Source organism: Hemiscyllium ocellatum, chromosome 13 (genome assembly GCF_020745735.1).
Source record: "Hemiscyllium ocellatum isolate sHemOce1 chromosome 13, sHemOce1.pat.X.cur, whole genome shotgun sequence".
Taxonomy (NCBI): Eukaryota; Metazoa; Chordata; class Chondrichthyes; order Orectolobiformes; family Hemiscylliidae; genus Hemiscyllium; species Hemiscyllium ocellatum.
Genome location: NC_083413.1, coordinates 19,704,927 through 19,721,159, shown reverse-complemented (window position 1 = coordinate 19,721,159; position 16,233 = coordinate 19,704,927). Strand labels below are relative to the sequence as shown.

Here is a 16,233-nt window from a genome sequence, read left to right as displayed (position 1 = left end):
GAGTGAATGGAGCAATCTGTTAGTTATTTTGTTATGGAATATAAAAGGAAACTAGAAAATGTTGGAAATACCCAACTGGTCTGGAATTGTGGAAAGTGAGCAAAGGTCATAGACATTTGAAGTATTATCTATCTTTGTCTCCTCAGTATTTTTAGCATTTTCTGTTTTCATTGTCAACTTTTGAGCATCTGTAGTTTTTTTTGTTCATTGGGTCAGGTTAAGGATTGTACAATATATGATGAAGAGAAAACATAAATTAAAGCAGGTTAATTGTCAAGTCAGGAACAGAAAGAAATTCGAAATGAAAAGAAGGATTGGACTAAAAGAGGGAAAAAAAAATGAAAAGTTTCTGAAATAAAACATCTTTAATATTTTGAGTACAGTTAACAGCAAATAAGTTTTGAAAAATTGAGATTATACACAATGAAAGCTCAACACCGATTTTAATATTCCACACCCATCATTGGGGTCATATCAGATGGTTGGGTTTTTTTTTGTCGTGGGAGACTTTTAGATTTAAATTTCCAATCCTTGGGTTATTTTGAGATATGCTGCATTTTGATATTTATTATTGTGTTTTCTAAACTGTTCAGCAGGCATAAGTTTTTTTTTCCTTCCACTGATACCTTTCCCCAGTTTCTCGTGGAGTTCGCTAAAAACTTGAGTTCCTTGGCAAAAGGCTGTTGTATTTTTTTCTTCTGTGACATGCATGGAATGGAAAGAAATAACCTGCCTTAAACACTGCCCTATTCTGGACTTTGCAGTAACTTAAAATTTGTGGAGAGCAATACTTGTTGTAATATTGATTATTTCTTACTAGTCTTTTAATTATGTTTTCACTTAGGGACATCATGATAACACACTTTGATCCCTCCATCACATATGAAAATCTTTGCACTGAAGTCCGTGATATGTGCAGCTTTGACAATGAGCAACTCTTCACGATGAAGTGGATTGATGAAGAAGGTACAGTGGATTTTATGACCAAGTCACTTATCATTTGCTTTGCACTTCTACCAAAGAGTTCTTTTAGAGTTCAAGGAGTAGAAGAAAATGTGGGAATATGTTGAAAGACCTTGGCCTGCTTATTTTTCATATGATCATAGTCACTGATGGTCTACAGCATAATAAAAGGCCCTTCGAGTCTAAATCAGTCAAAAACAAGGATCTTACTATTCTAATCCCATGTTTCAGCACTTGACCAAAGCTGGCATTGCAAGTGCTCATCTAAATATTTCTTAAATGGTATGAGGGTTTCTGCATCTATCACCCTTTGTAGGTGGTGAAATCCAGCTTCTCACCCTCACCTCGGTGGGAGAAATTGTTACCTCGTTTCCCTTTAAAGCTCTTGCTCCTTTGCTTCAATCTACATATTCTGGCTGTTCATTCTGTCTGTGCTCCTCAATTTTATACATCTCAGTCTTGCTTACCCCTCCATTGTCTCTGCTTCAAAGAAAACAAACTTTGCCTATCCAATTTCATTTCATAATTAAAACTCTCCAGTCCAGGCAACATCCTTGTAAATCTCCTGAATAGTGCACTCGTATCCGTATTATATAATGTGGATTCAGGAACTGCACACAACGGATCCTTTGCCTAGTTCCAGCATCACTTCCAGCTCTTAAACTTTACTAGCTAGTGCTTAGAAGCACATATCCTATGTGCCTCCTGAACCGATTTAACTACTTGTCTCTCTGCTTTAACGGATCAGTGAATGGTACACGTTGAGAGGTCCCACTGACCTCTGTGCTTCCAAGGGTTCTATTGTTTTTCGTGTTCCCTTGCCTGTTTGTCCTGTCCATGTGCACCATATCACACTTATCCAGATTTAGTTCTGTTCATTGCTGATAAGCCTATCTGACCAGCCTGCCTATATTGTCCTGTAATCTAAGGCTATCTTCACCATTTATCACCCCACCAATTATCGCATCATCTGCGAACATACTGATCAACCCACCAGCAAGCATGTCTAAATAGTTTCTGGATTAGTGGTGCTGGAAGAGTACAGCAGTTCAGGCAGCATCCAAGTGCAACGAAATCAACGTTTCGGGCAAAAGCCCTTCATCAGGAATAAAGGCAGTGAGCCTGAAGTGTGGAGAAATAAGCTAGAGGAGGGTGGGGGTGGGGAGAAAGTAGTATAGAGTACAATGGGTGAGTGGGGGAGGGGATGAAGGTGATAGGTCAGGGAGGAGAAGGTGGAGTGGACAGGTGGAAAAGGAGATAGGCAAGTATGCCGGACAAGTCATGGGGACAGTGCTGAGCTGGAAGTTTGTAACTAGGGCGAGGTGGGAGAAGGGGAAATGAGGAAACTGTTGAAGTCCACATTGATGCCCTGGGGTTGAAGTGTTCCGAGGCGGAAGATGAGGCGTTCTTCCTCCAGACGTTTGGTGGTGAGGGAGCAGCGGTGAAGGAGGCCCAGGACCTCCATGTCCTTTGCAGAGTGGGAGGGGGAGTTGAAATGTTGGGCCACGGGGCGGTGTGGTTGATTGGTGTGGGTGTCCCGGAGATGTTCCCTAAAACGCTCTGTTAGGAGGCGCCCAGTCTCCCCAATGTAGAGGAGACCGCATCGGGAGCAACGGATGCAATAAATGATATTAGTGGATGTGCAGGTAAAACTTTGATGGATGTGGAAGGCTCCTTTAGAGCACCACTAATCCAGAATCTGGTTTCCAGCATCTGCAGTCATTGTTTTTACCATGTCTAAACAGTTGGTGTGCCAACACCGATCCTTGCGTAGTCCTGCTGGATGTACATTTCAAGTTGCAAAAGACCCCGTGATCATCACCTTCTGCATCCTACCATTTTAGCATTCCTGCATCCAACTTGCAAAATTTCCTTGGATCCTGTGGGCTTTTAGCTTTGCTGTAGTTGTGCTAGGGTCCTTCATTTAAAAAGCCTTATTAATATCCATATAGAATACATTAAAAAGGTATTGCCTTCATCTGCACACTTGGTTGCATCTTCAAAACATTCAATCAATTTGCTTAGACACAACTTTCCCTCAATCAAAAATGACAGCTGCTGTTTTTGATTAATTCCTGCCTCTCTTCCGTTTCTCAGAATTGCTTCCAATAGTTTCCCCACCACTGAGGTTAGACTGACTGACTGGCCTGTAGTTTCCTGGTTTATCTCTCGATCTCTTCTTGAATATCAATTCAACATTGACTCCCCCCTTCTCCTCTGGCATTTCTCATGTGGTCTGGGAGGAATTGAAACTCTACTAATTCCTCCCTTGCCTCACTCAGCAGCCTGGGATACATTCCATCTGGTCCTGAAAATGTATGTACCTTCTAAGCCTACCAGACCACTCAGGACCACCTTTGTGTCTATGCTAACTTGGTTAAGTATACCACAGGCCGTCTTGATTTCTATACCCACATTGTTGTGCTCTCACTCATGAACACCAGTTCAAAGTATTCATTTAGAATTCCACCTACATCTCTGGCTCCATGCACAAATTATAACTGTGGCTTTTAATATAGCCCACTCTTCCCTAGTTATCCTTATATTGTTAACATACTTAATATATTTTTGATACATTTTCATTTTTACCACAAAACCACATGCTTAATTATCGAATTGTGTATTATATTTTTTGACCAAGATATCTTTCTGTAGGTATGGGTTATAGCATGAATTTAATTGTTTTACCTGTTTCCTTAAATACTCAGTTGTTTGATTTTTCAATTTTAGACAGAATAAAACAATTAACCAAGAATCTTTAATAAAGTCAAAATGATTGAATGGTTTGTTTTATAACAGTTAAATAAAGATGCAGAATTTTTTGATTGACACACCAGGCAGTGCAATGGCTCAGTAGTTAAAACTGCTGCCTGACAGTATAATTCTAACCTTGGGCAACTATGTGGAGTTTGCACGTTCTCCCCAAGTCTGCATGGGTTTCCTCCAGATGTTTTGGTTTCCTCCCACCACCCAAAGATGTGTAGGTAAGGTGGATTGGCCATGCTAAATTACTCATGGTGTCCTGGGATGTTTAAGCGAGGTGGGTTAACCATGGTAAATGCGGGTTTACAGGGATAGGGTAAGCAGTGGGTCTGGATGCGATGCTCTTCAGACGGCCTGTGCTGGGTCAATAGCCTGCTTCTACACTGTAGGGATTCTGTGAAGTTTTTAGTTTTTAAAACTTGTTCATAACTTGTGAAATTTGCTGGTTAGGCTAATGTTTGTTTCTCAAGCTTAACGACTTTGAAGTAGCTGGTGCAGCTGCTGTTTTTGAAGTACTGCAAAACTTGGAGTGAAGGGACACCCACAGTACTGTTGTGCAACGTAAATGTTATCCTTCTAAATATTTCTCTCGTAACAACTGAATAGTCCAACATCTCCGTGCATGCCAAGTAAAAGGAAAGAAATAGATGTTAGCAGAAATTCACTTTTAGTCGATATGTCTCACTTTTTGAAGGCAAAAAGGAGATGTTCGTATGGCTATTGGTCTGATGATTTGGCACACAAAATTGATTTCCATGAACGCATGCAGTTCTCACTGCATATCTTTGCAGATATACTTGTTCAGTCAATATCGAAGACCCCTTTCAGGGATAATTCATGCGAGAGCAGCTGGACCAGTGCCCAGGTACTACATTAGACCAAAAGCAAGAATTTTCCAAAAATCAGGAGAGCTGAACAGGGAGCTGTATTGGAAAAACTTCATTAGATGCATGACCAGTTTTGGAGAACATGACTTTCGTTGTGCTGGTGGAATGTTATTAGAGTCCCTAACTTGTGCAGTATCCAGTGTCCTCAGTCATTACTTGATATCATGTGAAGTGAATTGAATTGGTTGAGGACTGACATCTGTGCTGTTGGGGATCTGAGAAGGAGACCCTGATAGTTGGCACTTCTGGCTGCCAAAGAATGTAAATACTTCAGTGTTGTCTGAAAATGATTAGTGGCAAAGCACTGTGTGTGCAGAAGACATCTTATTGCTGTTTCTCTGGGCTAAATGGCTGGTGAATACCAATAGAGTTAGAAAGAAGTAAAACACTTTAAGGAGAGTGGCCTCTGTTTCTCCGGTGCAAGGATAAGTTGGTTTTTTGTTTTAATGAAGTGGCAGGGCAAAAGGGCAGAAGCAAAAGTGAAACTGTTAGAAAGAAAAGATACATGGGAGTTTTTTCAAAATGTTACAGAATGATAAACTTTATGAATGCTGTGAGAAATTATAATGTGATAAAAGGGATTCTTTTGTCTTCATGCAAGTACTGACGTTGTTAACAATTAGAGAAACAGAAGAGCTTTGAAGAAAAAACCTCGAATGTTACTGATCAGAGCATTGCTGAAACCTTGTAGTTTAAAGTCAGAATTTTGGATTTCTTGTTTGCAATGAGATCTTTTTTCAAGTTAACAATTCTCTTAAAATCTGGAACAGCCTTTTGATTACTTAGTGAATTTGATTTCTTGCTATAGTTAGTGTGTACTTTTGTTTATATTGTATGGTTCACAACCTTGACAGCAGTGTTTTGTAATATTAAAATAGTTTTGATATATAGTCACTATTGTCATGTAAGAAAATGCAGCAGCCAATTTCGATATAGTTAGCTGTCAGAAACAACAAAGGATCGTGAGACTTGGGAGCAGGAATAGACTTTGATTCTGATCTGATTGTGCTCTCGGCTCCACTTTCCTGTCTGCAAATCACCAGAATAAGTTGTGATTCCTGAACTGCTTTTAATAACGTTTTTGTCCTTTCTCAAATTAGCCAACCAAAACTATACATAGGGCTCAGATGTGGCATACACAACTACAGTAAAACTTACTGATTTTTATTTATTTGATTCCACTCGTAATAAACCCCTACATTCCATTTATCTTCCTGATCATCGCTGTATGTGCATGCTAACTTCATGTGATGCAAGATTTGTAGATCCCACTGTAGCACCAAGTTCTGCAATCTCTCCATTTTAAATATTATACTTCTTTTCTATTCTCTTTGGTAAAATGAACAAGTTCACATTTACCCACATTTAATATAATTTTCCAAGTTTTCTCATTGGCATGTTCCCAAGTAGACACCTTATCGCCTCTTCACAACTTTCTTACTTACCTTGGTTAAAAATCACACAACACCAGCCTATCGTCCAACAGATTTATTTGGACGCACTAGCTTGCGAAGTACTGCTGTTTCATCAGCTGGTTATGGAGCAGGACCATAAGACATGGAATTTATAGCAAAAGGTTACAATGTCATGTGGCTAAAATATATTAAACAAACTTAGATTAAGTCTTTCATCTTTTGGAATGGTTTTGCTTATTTCGGTTTGTTAATATGTAAATACCAGAACTCCTTTTAAGTCTCATTCTTAAGATAACATCAGGTTTTCTAATAAAATGTGTTATCTCAGCTCAGACAATCCATTTAAAGGTGTGAGGTTAAAGTCTGTCTGTGTCCCCATCTTGAGTCAGACTGGCTCTATTTTTAAGTGAGATTTACAGAATCTTAATCTTACAAAATACCACAAAAATACATTTTCAGGACTCAAGTATCAAGTCAGGATGGTGAACGGCTTGGAGGGGAACTTGAAGGTGGTGGTAATTCCTATATTGCTGCTGTCCTTGTCCTTCTAGATAGAAGTAGTCATGGGTTTAGAAGATGCTGTCTGAGGATCTTTGGTGAATTTCTTGTAGATAGTACACTCTGCTGCTACTGAGCGTTGGTGTGGGAGGGAGTGGATGTAGTGCCAATTAAGCAAGCTCCTTTGTCCTGGATGATGTAAAGCTTCTTGACTGTTGTTGGAGCTGCGTTCATCCACGCAAGTTAGGTGTATTCTATCAAACTCCTGACTTGTGCCTTGTAGGCGGTAGGCAGGCTTTGTGGAGTCAGGAGATGAGTTACTTGCCACAGTATTCCAAGCTTTGAACCTGTATTTGTGGTAAGTCCAGTTGACTTTTTGGTCAATGATAACCCCAGGATATTTATAGTGGGGGATTCAGTGACGATACACTATTGAGTGTCAAGGGGCAGAGATTAGATTAACATGTATTGGTGATGATCATTGCCTGGCATTTATATCATAGAGTAATAGAGATGTACAGCACGGAAACAGACCCTTTAGTCCAACTCATCCATGCCAACCAGATATCCTAAATTAATCTAGTCCCATTTGCCAGCAATTGGCCCATATCCTTCTAAACTGTTGTACTTGTGAACCCTTCCAGATGCCTCCACCACTTCCTCTGGCAGCTCATTCCATACATGCACTACCCTTTGTGTGAAAAAGTTGCCTGTTAGATCCCTCTTAAATCTTTCCCCTCTCTCACAAAACCTATACCCTCTAGTTTTGGCCTCCCCCACTCCAGGGAAAAGACCCTGTCTATTTACCCTATCCATGCCCCTCATGACCTCTTAAACCTCTATAAGGTCACCCCTCAGCCTCTTACGCTCCAGGGGAAAACAGCCCCAGTCTATTCAGCCTCTCCCTGTAGCTCAAATCTTGCAACTCTGGCAACATTCTTGTGAATCTCTTCTGAACCCTTTCAAGTTTCATAACATCTTTCTGTGGTATGAGTGTTACATGCCACTTGTCAGCCCAACCTGTCCAGATCTTGTTGCATTTGAAATAGACTGCTTCAGCATCTGAAGAGTTGCAAATGGTGCTGAACATGGTGCAATTCTCGGTGAGCATCCCCAATTCTTGTATGATGTAGGGAAGGTCATTGATAAAGTAGCTGAAAATGGTTGGGCCTAGAACACTACCCTGAGGAACGTCTGCTGACATGTCCTGCAGCTCAGATGACTGACCTCCAATAACCATGACCAATATCCGAAATGTCAGATATGACTCCAACCACTGGATAGTTTTCCCCTGGTGCTCATTAATTCCAGTTTTGCTAGGGCTCCTTGATGCCATAAACAAATATGGCCTTGATGTCAAGTGCTGTCACTCTCACCTCACTTTTGGAATTCAGCTGTTTTGTCCATGTTTGCACCAAGACAGTAGTGAGATCAGGAGCTGAGTGGCTCTGGTAAAACCCAAACTGGGTGTCACGGAGCAGGTGCTACTTGATAGCACTGTTGATGACACCTTGTATCACTATTACTGATGTTCTAGAGTAGAGTGATGGAGTAATAATTGGCTGGGTTGGATTTGTCCTGCTTTTTTATTGTGAACAGGATATACCAAGTTAAAAATCGCACCACCAGTTTATAGTCCACCAGGTTTAATTGGAAGCACTAGCTTTTGATGATGCCCCTTCAGGTGGTTGTGGAGTACGCAATTGTGAGACATAGAATTTATAGCAAAAGTTTACAATGTAATATAACCTCTAGTGCTTCCAATTAAACCTGTTGGACTTCCACCTGGTGTTGTGTGATTTTTAACTTTGTACATCCCAGTCCAACACCGGCATCTCCAAATCAGGATACTCTGAGGTATTGTCTACTGGAATAGATTGGCTGGACGAGCAGCAAATTCTGGAGCACAAGTCTCCAGTACTGTTACTGGAATGTTGTCAGGGCCTGTAGCCTTTGCAGTATCTCTGGTCTGGAACCATTTCTTGATATCACAGATTGAATCGAATTGGCTGAAGACTGGTATCTATTATGCTAGGGACCACTGAAGGTGACTGAGATGGATGATTCACTTGGCACTTCTAGCTGAATGACATACTCTTAAACTGTCATGTTTGTAAATTAAACATGACTTCCCTTTTACAAAATCATGTTGACACTGCCTGATCCCATGATGAAGACGTATCCTTGTATGGCCTCCTTCATAATGGATTCCAGGAATATCCTTGTTACAGTTGTTGAAATAAGTGATCTTCTTTCTTGTCTCTCAACATTTTTGAATAAAGAAGTTAAATGTGTTATTTTTCAAACCAGTTGGAGCTGAATGACCCATCAAGATAAATACCAGTTAATGTGCTTGCAATGGTGGTTGAGACACAAACATTACGTTGAACACCAGTAGAATTTTCAAGCTGTTTTTCAAATAGTGTCAATGGATATTTTAGCTCTGTTTGAAAAACAGATGAGGCCTTTTTTCAAATTTCTCATCCGAGTGCTTCAGTAAGTGAAATTTGGTATTGCATTGGAGTTAGATTTAGATTATGTCTTTTAAGTTTTTGGCGAGGCTACCCCTCCAAAAAATGCTGACTTGGAGGCAAGAGTGAACTATTCAACTTGTTCAGTTGACAGCACTTCAAGTAATGCTTCTACTTGGATCAAGAGTCCTGCAAAGAAGGGTACTTTCCATGGTGGTTCTGAAGGCTGAATCATCTGAAACTAGCTGCCAGCGCTGTGGTTTAAATGGCAGCCTTGACCAGTTGTTGAATCTTCTCTCATAAAATTAAGTCATGAATCATAACATTTAAACTGCTACATTTGGTATTGTAGGGATTGGATTCCACAGAATGAGCATCTATTAAGCATTTCCTTCTGTTGAGGCTATGATTTGTGATATTCTCACAGGTTAAGTGGAATGCATTTTCTGGATAAAACTGGAGAACTGAAACTCATTTTAGTTACCTATCATCCAGTTAAACATTCAGATCTTTAAAATCAGTTTGCAGTGGACAGGCTGGCCAGATTCCGGACATAGTTAAATCTAATTTGATCCTTTGTAATAAATTTTAGAATTTTGGTGATATGCTTGTTCATCAATATTGGTTATGAAACATTTAATTTATTTGAAATCATAAGCTTTGCAGCATTGCTCCTTCGTCAGGCAAAATCTTCACTTCACCTGACGAAGGAGCAGTGAAGTGAAACCTTGAGGTTTCAAAAAAACTTGTTAGACTAAAACCTGGTGTTGTGTGACTTCTGACTTTGTCCACCACCGACTTCAACACTGGCATTTCCACATTGTGAAACATTTGGACATTATTGCATCTCTCTTCATATACAGTCTGTTCATTTTGGTGACCAATATTTGCATTTGTCTGTAGAATTGTAGAAATTATGTGCAATAAAGGAAGTAAATTGTTCAAACCATTGGATAACAGTGATCACCTCCCTGGGACCTGACCCTAAAGAATGGATTGATGGTTCCATCTCAATACATTGGTGTTTCCAAAGGAAATGTGACAGCTGCAAAGACAAAGTATTAATGAGTTGAGTTATATTCTGATTCAAATATGATTTGGAGTAATACTGAAAAAAAATGTGTAGGGAGTAGGTCAACTTCATAGAGGAAGTAGGGGATGTGCTTAATGGACCTGCACCACATTCTGAGATTGAGGACACCTAGTGTGGTTTATGGGGGAGATTAGAGTAAGTTACATAAATGTGACTCATTGTTCATGTTATGATAAATTACTGGCTTTGAACATATTTCATGTTTCTAGTGCACTTTTATGTAAAGAAACAATCAGAAATCTTTATTTTCTCTTGTTATCCGATCTTTGGAACTACTGACCCACCCGGAACATCGCCATAGCCATGAGCCCATGTCAATATTTCGTGGGCGCCTAATGGATGAGTCTGAAATCTCTTCTACATGTTCAGGATATGGCTAGGCTAGTACTGTCCTTGCTTGGCATATGCACGCATATGTATTCCAAGTGGAGCCTACAGGATTACAATCAACAGTATAATTTAAGTTCACTTTGTTTGAGCAAGCTGGACTTTTCTCTACTGATTCCAACTGAAATCAGAGTTTTGATTAGAAGCAATATTGATGTCAGTTATAAATATTTAATTGTATGCATATAGAGCCCATGTACTGTGTGAAGTAACAAGGTGTTCGTATTGTGAAACTTGTGATGTAAATCTGTAGGACTGAAATCACCATTAAATGATTCGTCACCTATGCCATCTTGGAATTTTGCTGTTCAGAAACAAAATACATAAATTCACTTAATTCTCAGAAAATTGAAAAAAAAACATAAATGTGGTGTTTTAAAGGAGTGATGATAGAATATACATAATTAGCTCAGTGCTGTGAATATACTAATATCTGACTTGTAGCAAAGACAATGATGGGTAGAAATCTCGCTCAATTTAATATATGTGAATTGGGGTAATTCACACTAAGTTTACAGTCACAGTAACATGATAAACTAAGCAAATCTACTAAATGGTATTGTATTGAAAGGAAAACAAAAACATATAAACATTTGTACATTTCCAAACCATTGACAGCAGTGGAGCAAGTTGATTTGAACTTGACAGGAAACATGGGATATTGCCTTTGTAAATAGGTCCTTTGAATTCAAAAATGAGGAAGTCATGGGTGACCTCATTTTGCGCATAGACTGAGTAAACCAACTGCACTAAAGCTGTGGAGAGAAAGTTTCTGGAATGTTAGGGATCGTCGATTAGAGCAGTATGTTGAACTAATTAGAGGACATGCTACTTTAGATTTGATTATGTAGTGAAAAAGTTCTGATTAATATTACGTACATTAGCCTGTAGAAATAAGTCACCACAGTTTGATATGGTTTTATCTTGTAAAATTCTAAGATGTAGGTGCAGAAATTGACCATTTGTACGATTGAGTCTTTGCCATTGTGAGAGATCGTGGCTGATCTGTTAATCCTCAATCCCACTTGCTTCTCCCCAAAACCTTTAATTTCCTAATACAGACAAACCTCGATTATCCGAACAAGATGGGCAGGCACTCTTTCGTTCGGATAATTGTTTACTTGGTTAATTGATTAAATGCCTTTCCTCTGGGGATCAGTGTTTTCTGTTAAGTCTGCTCCTTGCTCAGGAGACTAAGCAGCAGCACACCACACCTCTAACCCTATCCAACACTACCCCTGCCCACAACCCCGTCCAACACTGCCCCCCACCCCCACCTGTTCCCCCAACCCTATCAAACACAGCCCCCTCCCGCCGTCCAACCCCTTCCAACACTGTCCGTCACCTGCCCCCCACCCACACCCCAATTCCCATCCACCCCTGCCCCCTCTGGGACAGTCGGACTGGACAGCAACTCCTTCAACACTCTTGCTTTCTGCTGCTGCTGCCTTTTGGGGGGGGGGGGGGGTGAGTCTCCAAATGGCACGCACCCACACGACGCACACATTTTACTGCAATGGTTCGACAAGTCCCACCTTTGCCCTGTACAGGATAATGTTGGAATGATTATCTGGGGAAGGGAGGTTTAAGGTGTACACCCCTGTGTAGAACTTCAGGGAAAGTGTGGTGAGAGAGGTGGGAGGCCAGTCATTTGGAGACAGAGTATTGAGCCCAGGCACTATCTCAGACCTGAATATACTTAACCTCTACCACCCTCTTCAGTAAGGAATGCCACAGATTGACTACCCTCAAAGAAAAAAAATGTTCACTATTCTATCCTAATAGGGCGACCCCTTAACCTAAACTTATTTCCTCTGGTACAAGTCTCTCCAAGATGAGGAATCAAGCTCCTCATCTAAACTTGCCACTTCTTCTTCAAAACTGCACATGTAGAAGCCTAACCAATTCAACAACCTCTTCTCATAGGAAAATTTCTCGACCCATAATCAATTTAGTGAACCTTCTCTGAACTGTCTCCAGTGCCAGTATGCCTTAAATAAGGGGTACAAAACTGTTCAATTTTCCAACTGTGGTTAGACTTGTGCCTTGTACAGTTTGAGCAAGACCTATTTTAATACTTTATTTCCATTTGAAATAAAGGCCAATAATCTACTTGCTGATGGCCCACTGCAATTGGGCACTAATTTTGTACGATTGATGCACAAAGGCTTCCAACTCTTTCAATACCCTCGCTTTCTGCGGTTTTTAAAAATTTAAATATTCAGCTCTTCTATTCTTCCTGCAAAGTGCCTAACCTTTGTTTTCCACAATATTTGCCAAGTTTTATCCACTTAATTTGTCTATATCTCTCTACAAGTTCTGTGTCGCTCTTAATACTTGCTTTTCCATGTACTTTTGTGCCATCCTCAAACTTGGGCAATAGTGCACTCACTTCCCTCGCCTAAATCACTAATATGTATTAGTCATCCTTTGAAACAGAGACTCGGTGTTCACCCAATGGTTTGTTAAGTGGGCTGGCTTTTAGTTGCCTGATTTTCTTTTCAGTTTCCTCTTACTTTGAACAAATATTTTCCAATCCTGTGGGACTCACCCAAAATCTAAGGATTCTTGCAAGATTAGTACCTTTACATTCATTATCTGCGTAGCTACTTCCTTTGAAATCCCAAAATGCAACTTAACATGTCTAAGGGACTTTGTGGAATTTGGTCCCGTAGTTGCCCTATTAATTTTTCCTCTGATGATAATGATTAGTTTCATGTTTACCCACCCTTGGTGTTTAGTATTTTTAGAATCATTTTAATGTACTCCAGTGTGAAGACTGTAAAGCATTTATTCAACTTCTCTGCCATTTTCTGGGTCCCTATTATTATTTTGCCAGCATTAAAGTCCAGTGAACTGATGGTCGCTTATATATATGAACAACTGAATTCATATTCAGTTGTTCCTGGTAACCGTATGTACAGGAACAGTGTCTAGTTTTCACCTACTGATGAACCACATTTTGGAGTTGGGGCTGTGAGGGCAAATTCACTGAAGCATCTGCAATGCTGAGCATTGCATAGATATAACATTCAGTGAGATGATCACCCAATAGGTGAAGAATGAACAGGTACATAGAGCTTGTGTGACCAGGCAGGGTACAGGAGGGCAGTGCAGGAGTCCCCTATGGTCTCCTTACTAACAGACATGCTACCTTAACTACTATTGAAGGGGAATGCAGCAGGAGCCAACTTCATGACACCATGGATGGGTCTGCTGTTTGAAAGGAGGAGGAAGAATGAGACAGCGATAGTGTAGGGGATTTAATTGTAAGGGGAACAAACCCAACCATATGCTGCCTCTTTGATACCAGGGTCAAGGATGTCACTAAATGGCTGCAGGGTATTCTGAGGGGGAAGAGGCAACAGATTATGATGCATATTGGTATCAATGGTAGAAAAAAGCGATTGCAATCCTGAAAGCAGAATTTGGAGAGCTCAGAGGCTGAAGAACCCCAAACAGTGGTAATCCCTAAATTACCTCTGCTGCCATGCGCTAATCTCACTGGAGATTAATCTAACTGATTGTGTGGCTGGAGAAATGATGGTGCAGGGAATGGTTTTTAGAATTCTGGGACATTGGTTTTTGGGGAAGGTGGGACTTGAACAAGTTGAATGGGTTGTACCTGAACTGGAAACCATACAGGTGATTTGCTCAGGCTGTTGGGGAAGATTTAAACTAACTTGGCAGGATTGGGATCCAGAGAAGAAGTTCAGCAAAGGGAGATTAATGACCAAAATTAGAAAAGAGATCACTGGTGCCAAGAAGGCCAGTTAAAGTACAAGGCAGTTTGGGATGGTTAGATGTTATATATACAAGAAGTCTGGCGATCAAGGCAAATGAGTTGAGGGCACTAATTAAAGTGTGGCAGCATGGTATCATTGCTGTCACAAGACATAATTGAGAAAGGGCAGGATTGACATCTCCGTATTCTAGGTTATAGCATCTTCAGGTGAGATGGAAAGAGGTGGAAGAGGAGGGTTTGTTGCAATATTGATCAGGGAATCAATTACAACAGTGAGAGGGCATAACATCTTAGGCTCCTCAAATGAATCCACATGGGTACAATTAAGAGCAGATATGATGGAAAATTTCAGAAGTGTCAAAGGAATTGGGCAGTGATGAGGAATTTCAACTTCCATTAGTTGGTGTTGTCATAACTTGAAAAGTTTAAAGGGAGTAGAAATCTTAAAATGTATCCAAGAGTTTTTTTTTAAGCAAATTTGTTAAAAGCTTGTAGAGACGGAGTGGTCCTGGACATAATTTTGGGTAATGAGCTGGCAAATGGTTGAAGTGTCAGTTAGGGGAGCATTTTTGCAGACAGCAATCATAACTATTAGTTTCAAGATTCTTTTTTAAAAAGACAAGAAATAGCCTGCAATGGAAGTTCTAAATTGAGGTATGGCCAATTTCAATAAGTTCAAGTATAATTTGGATAGTGTGGACTGGAAGCTGATATTCATTGGTAAATCTGTCAGAGCAGTGTCAGCAAATAAAGATCACGGGGGGCTCAATAAATCTATGAAGCCTAGAAATCAAGGGATTTAGAATTGGATAAAGGTTCTGGGTAATCCAAGATGGAGGATGGGAAAAAATTCTGGCTATAACAGCTGCTCCTTTTTTTTTTGAGGTATTTTAGGTGCTGGAGATGATTTCCTTGAATTCCAGCAGCAGCAATTGCTGTTTTATATGCTGTTACATTGTTTTGGAACCTTGGGGGAAAACAAAGTCAAAACAACAGCAGTTTTTAAAGGGAGAAGAACAGACGAAGCACATGGTGAGGTCAGTGCAGGAGAGAGAGAACGAAACTGACACAGCCTTTGCTGTTTGAATTCATGTATCGCTGGCCATCGGAATGTGTCTGGGAAAATTAACGAACAGTGAAATTCACAGCTGGTCTTGGAGGAACTGTTGGGCGAAGTTCACAGGACAGAATCAGATAAATGATTCGTTGTTTTAAGTGTGGCCTACAGAAAGTCTCCAGTAGTGAGGAGAGTGGGTTCTTTCTTGATTATGTTTTTGCCGATATGTCTCTTGATTAAACTTAAAATATAAGCCATTACTATTAATTTAACCTGGGGCAGTGTTTGTAGAGGAATAAGACTGTGTTGTTTTCTGGGTCTGTAGATTGTGAAGGAGGAAAAATGGCCTTTAGTTAAGTGTTATATACTTCTTGTCAGATGTGGGAGTTTGAAGAGAGTTTAAGGGTTACTGCAGATTATATCTGCCATAAATGCTGTTGCTTGTGAATGTTATCAGATCGAATGGATCGGTTGGAGAGACAGTTAGAAGCAATGAGGAATTTACAACAGCAACAGTATGTGATGGATGGCAGTTATAGGAAGGGAAGAAAGTCTCAGATACAGTCACATAGATGGATTAACTCCAGGAAAGGTAAGAGATTCTCATGGGAATGTAGCATGAACAGCCAGGTTTCTGGTACTGAGACTGGCTCTAATGCAAAGAGGGGTACAGACAGACGTTTCTGTGGGCAGCAGCAAAAAATCGGAAGGGTGGGGGCTGGGAACACCCAGGGAGATAGTGAGGAAAGAGGTCAATCTGAGATGGGTACAGTTGAGAACAGAAGTGAGTCAAACAGTCAGAACAGGCAGGGACGCGGTATTTATTTCAATGCAAGGGGCCTAACAAGGGAAGGCAGATGAACTCAGGGCATGGTTAGGAACATGGGACTGGGATATCATGGCAATTTCAGAAACATGGCTCAGGGATGGACAGGACTGGCAGCTTAATATTCC

The 16,233-nt window shown here is 40.3% G+C and overlaps 1 protein-coding gene across 1 annotated transcript in view; it reads left to right on the top strand.

The window, feature by feature from the left end:
- Positions 1–16,233, top strand: part of prkci (protein kinase C, iota) — a 141,726-nt gene that overhangs the window by 35,445 nt on the left and 90,048 nt on the right. Inside the window, exon 2 of the mRNA XM_060834588.1 lies at positions 845–966. Within this exon, the coding sequence (XP_060690571.1) occupies positions 845–966 (122 nt within the window). The remainder of the gene's footprint in view (positions 1–844; positions 967–16,233) is intronic.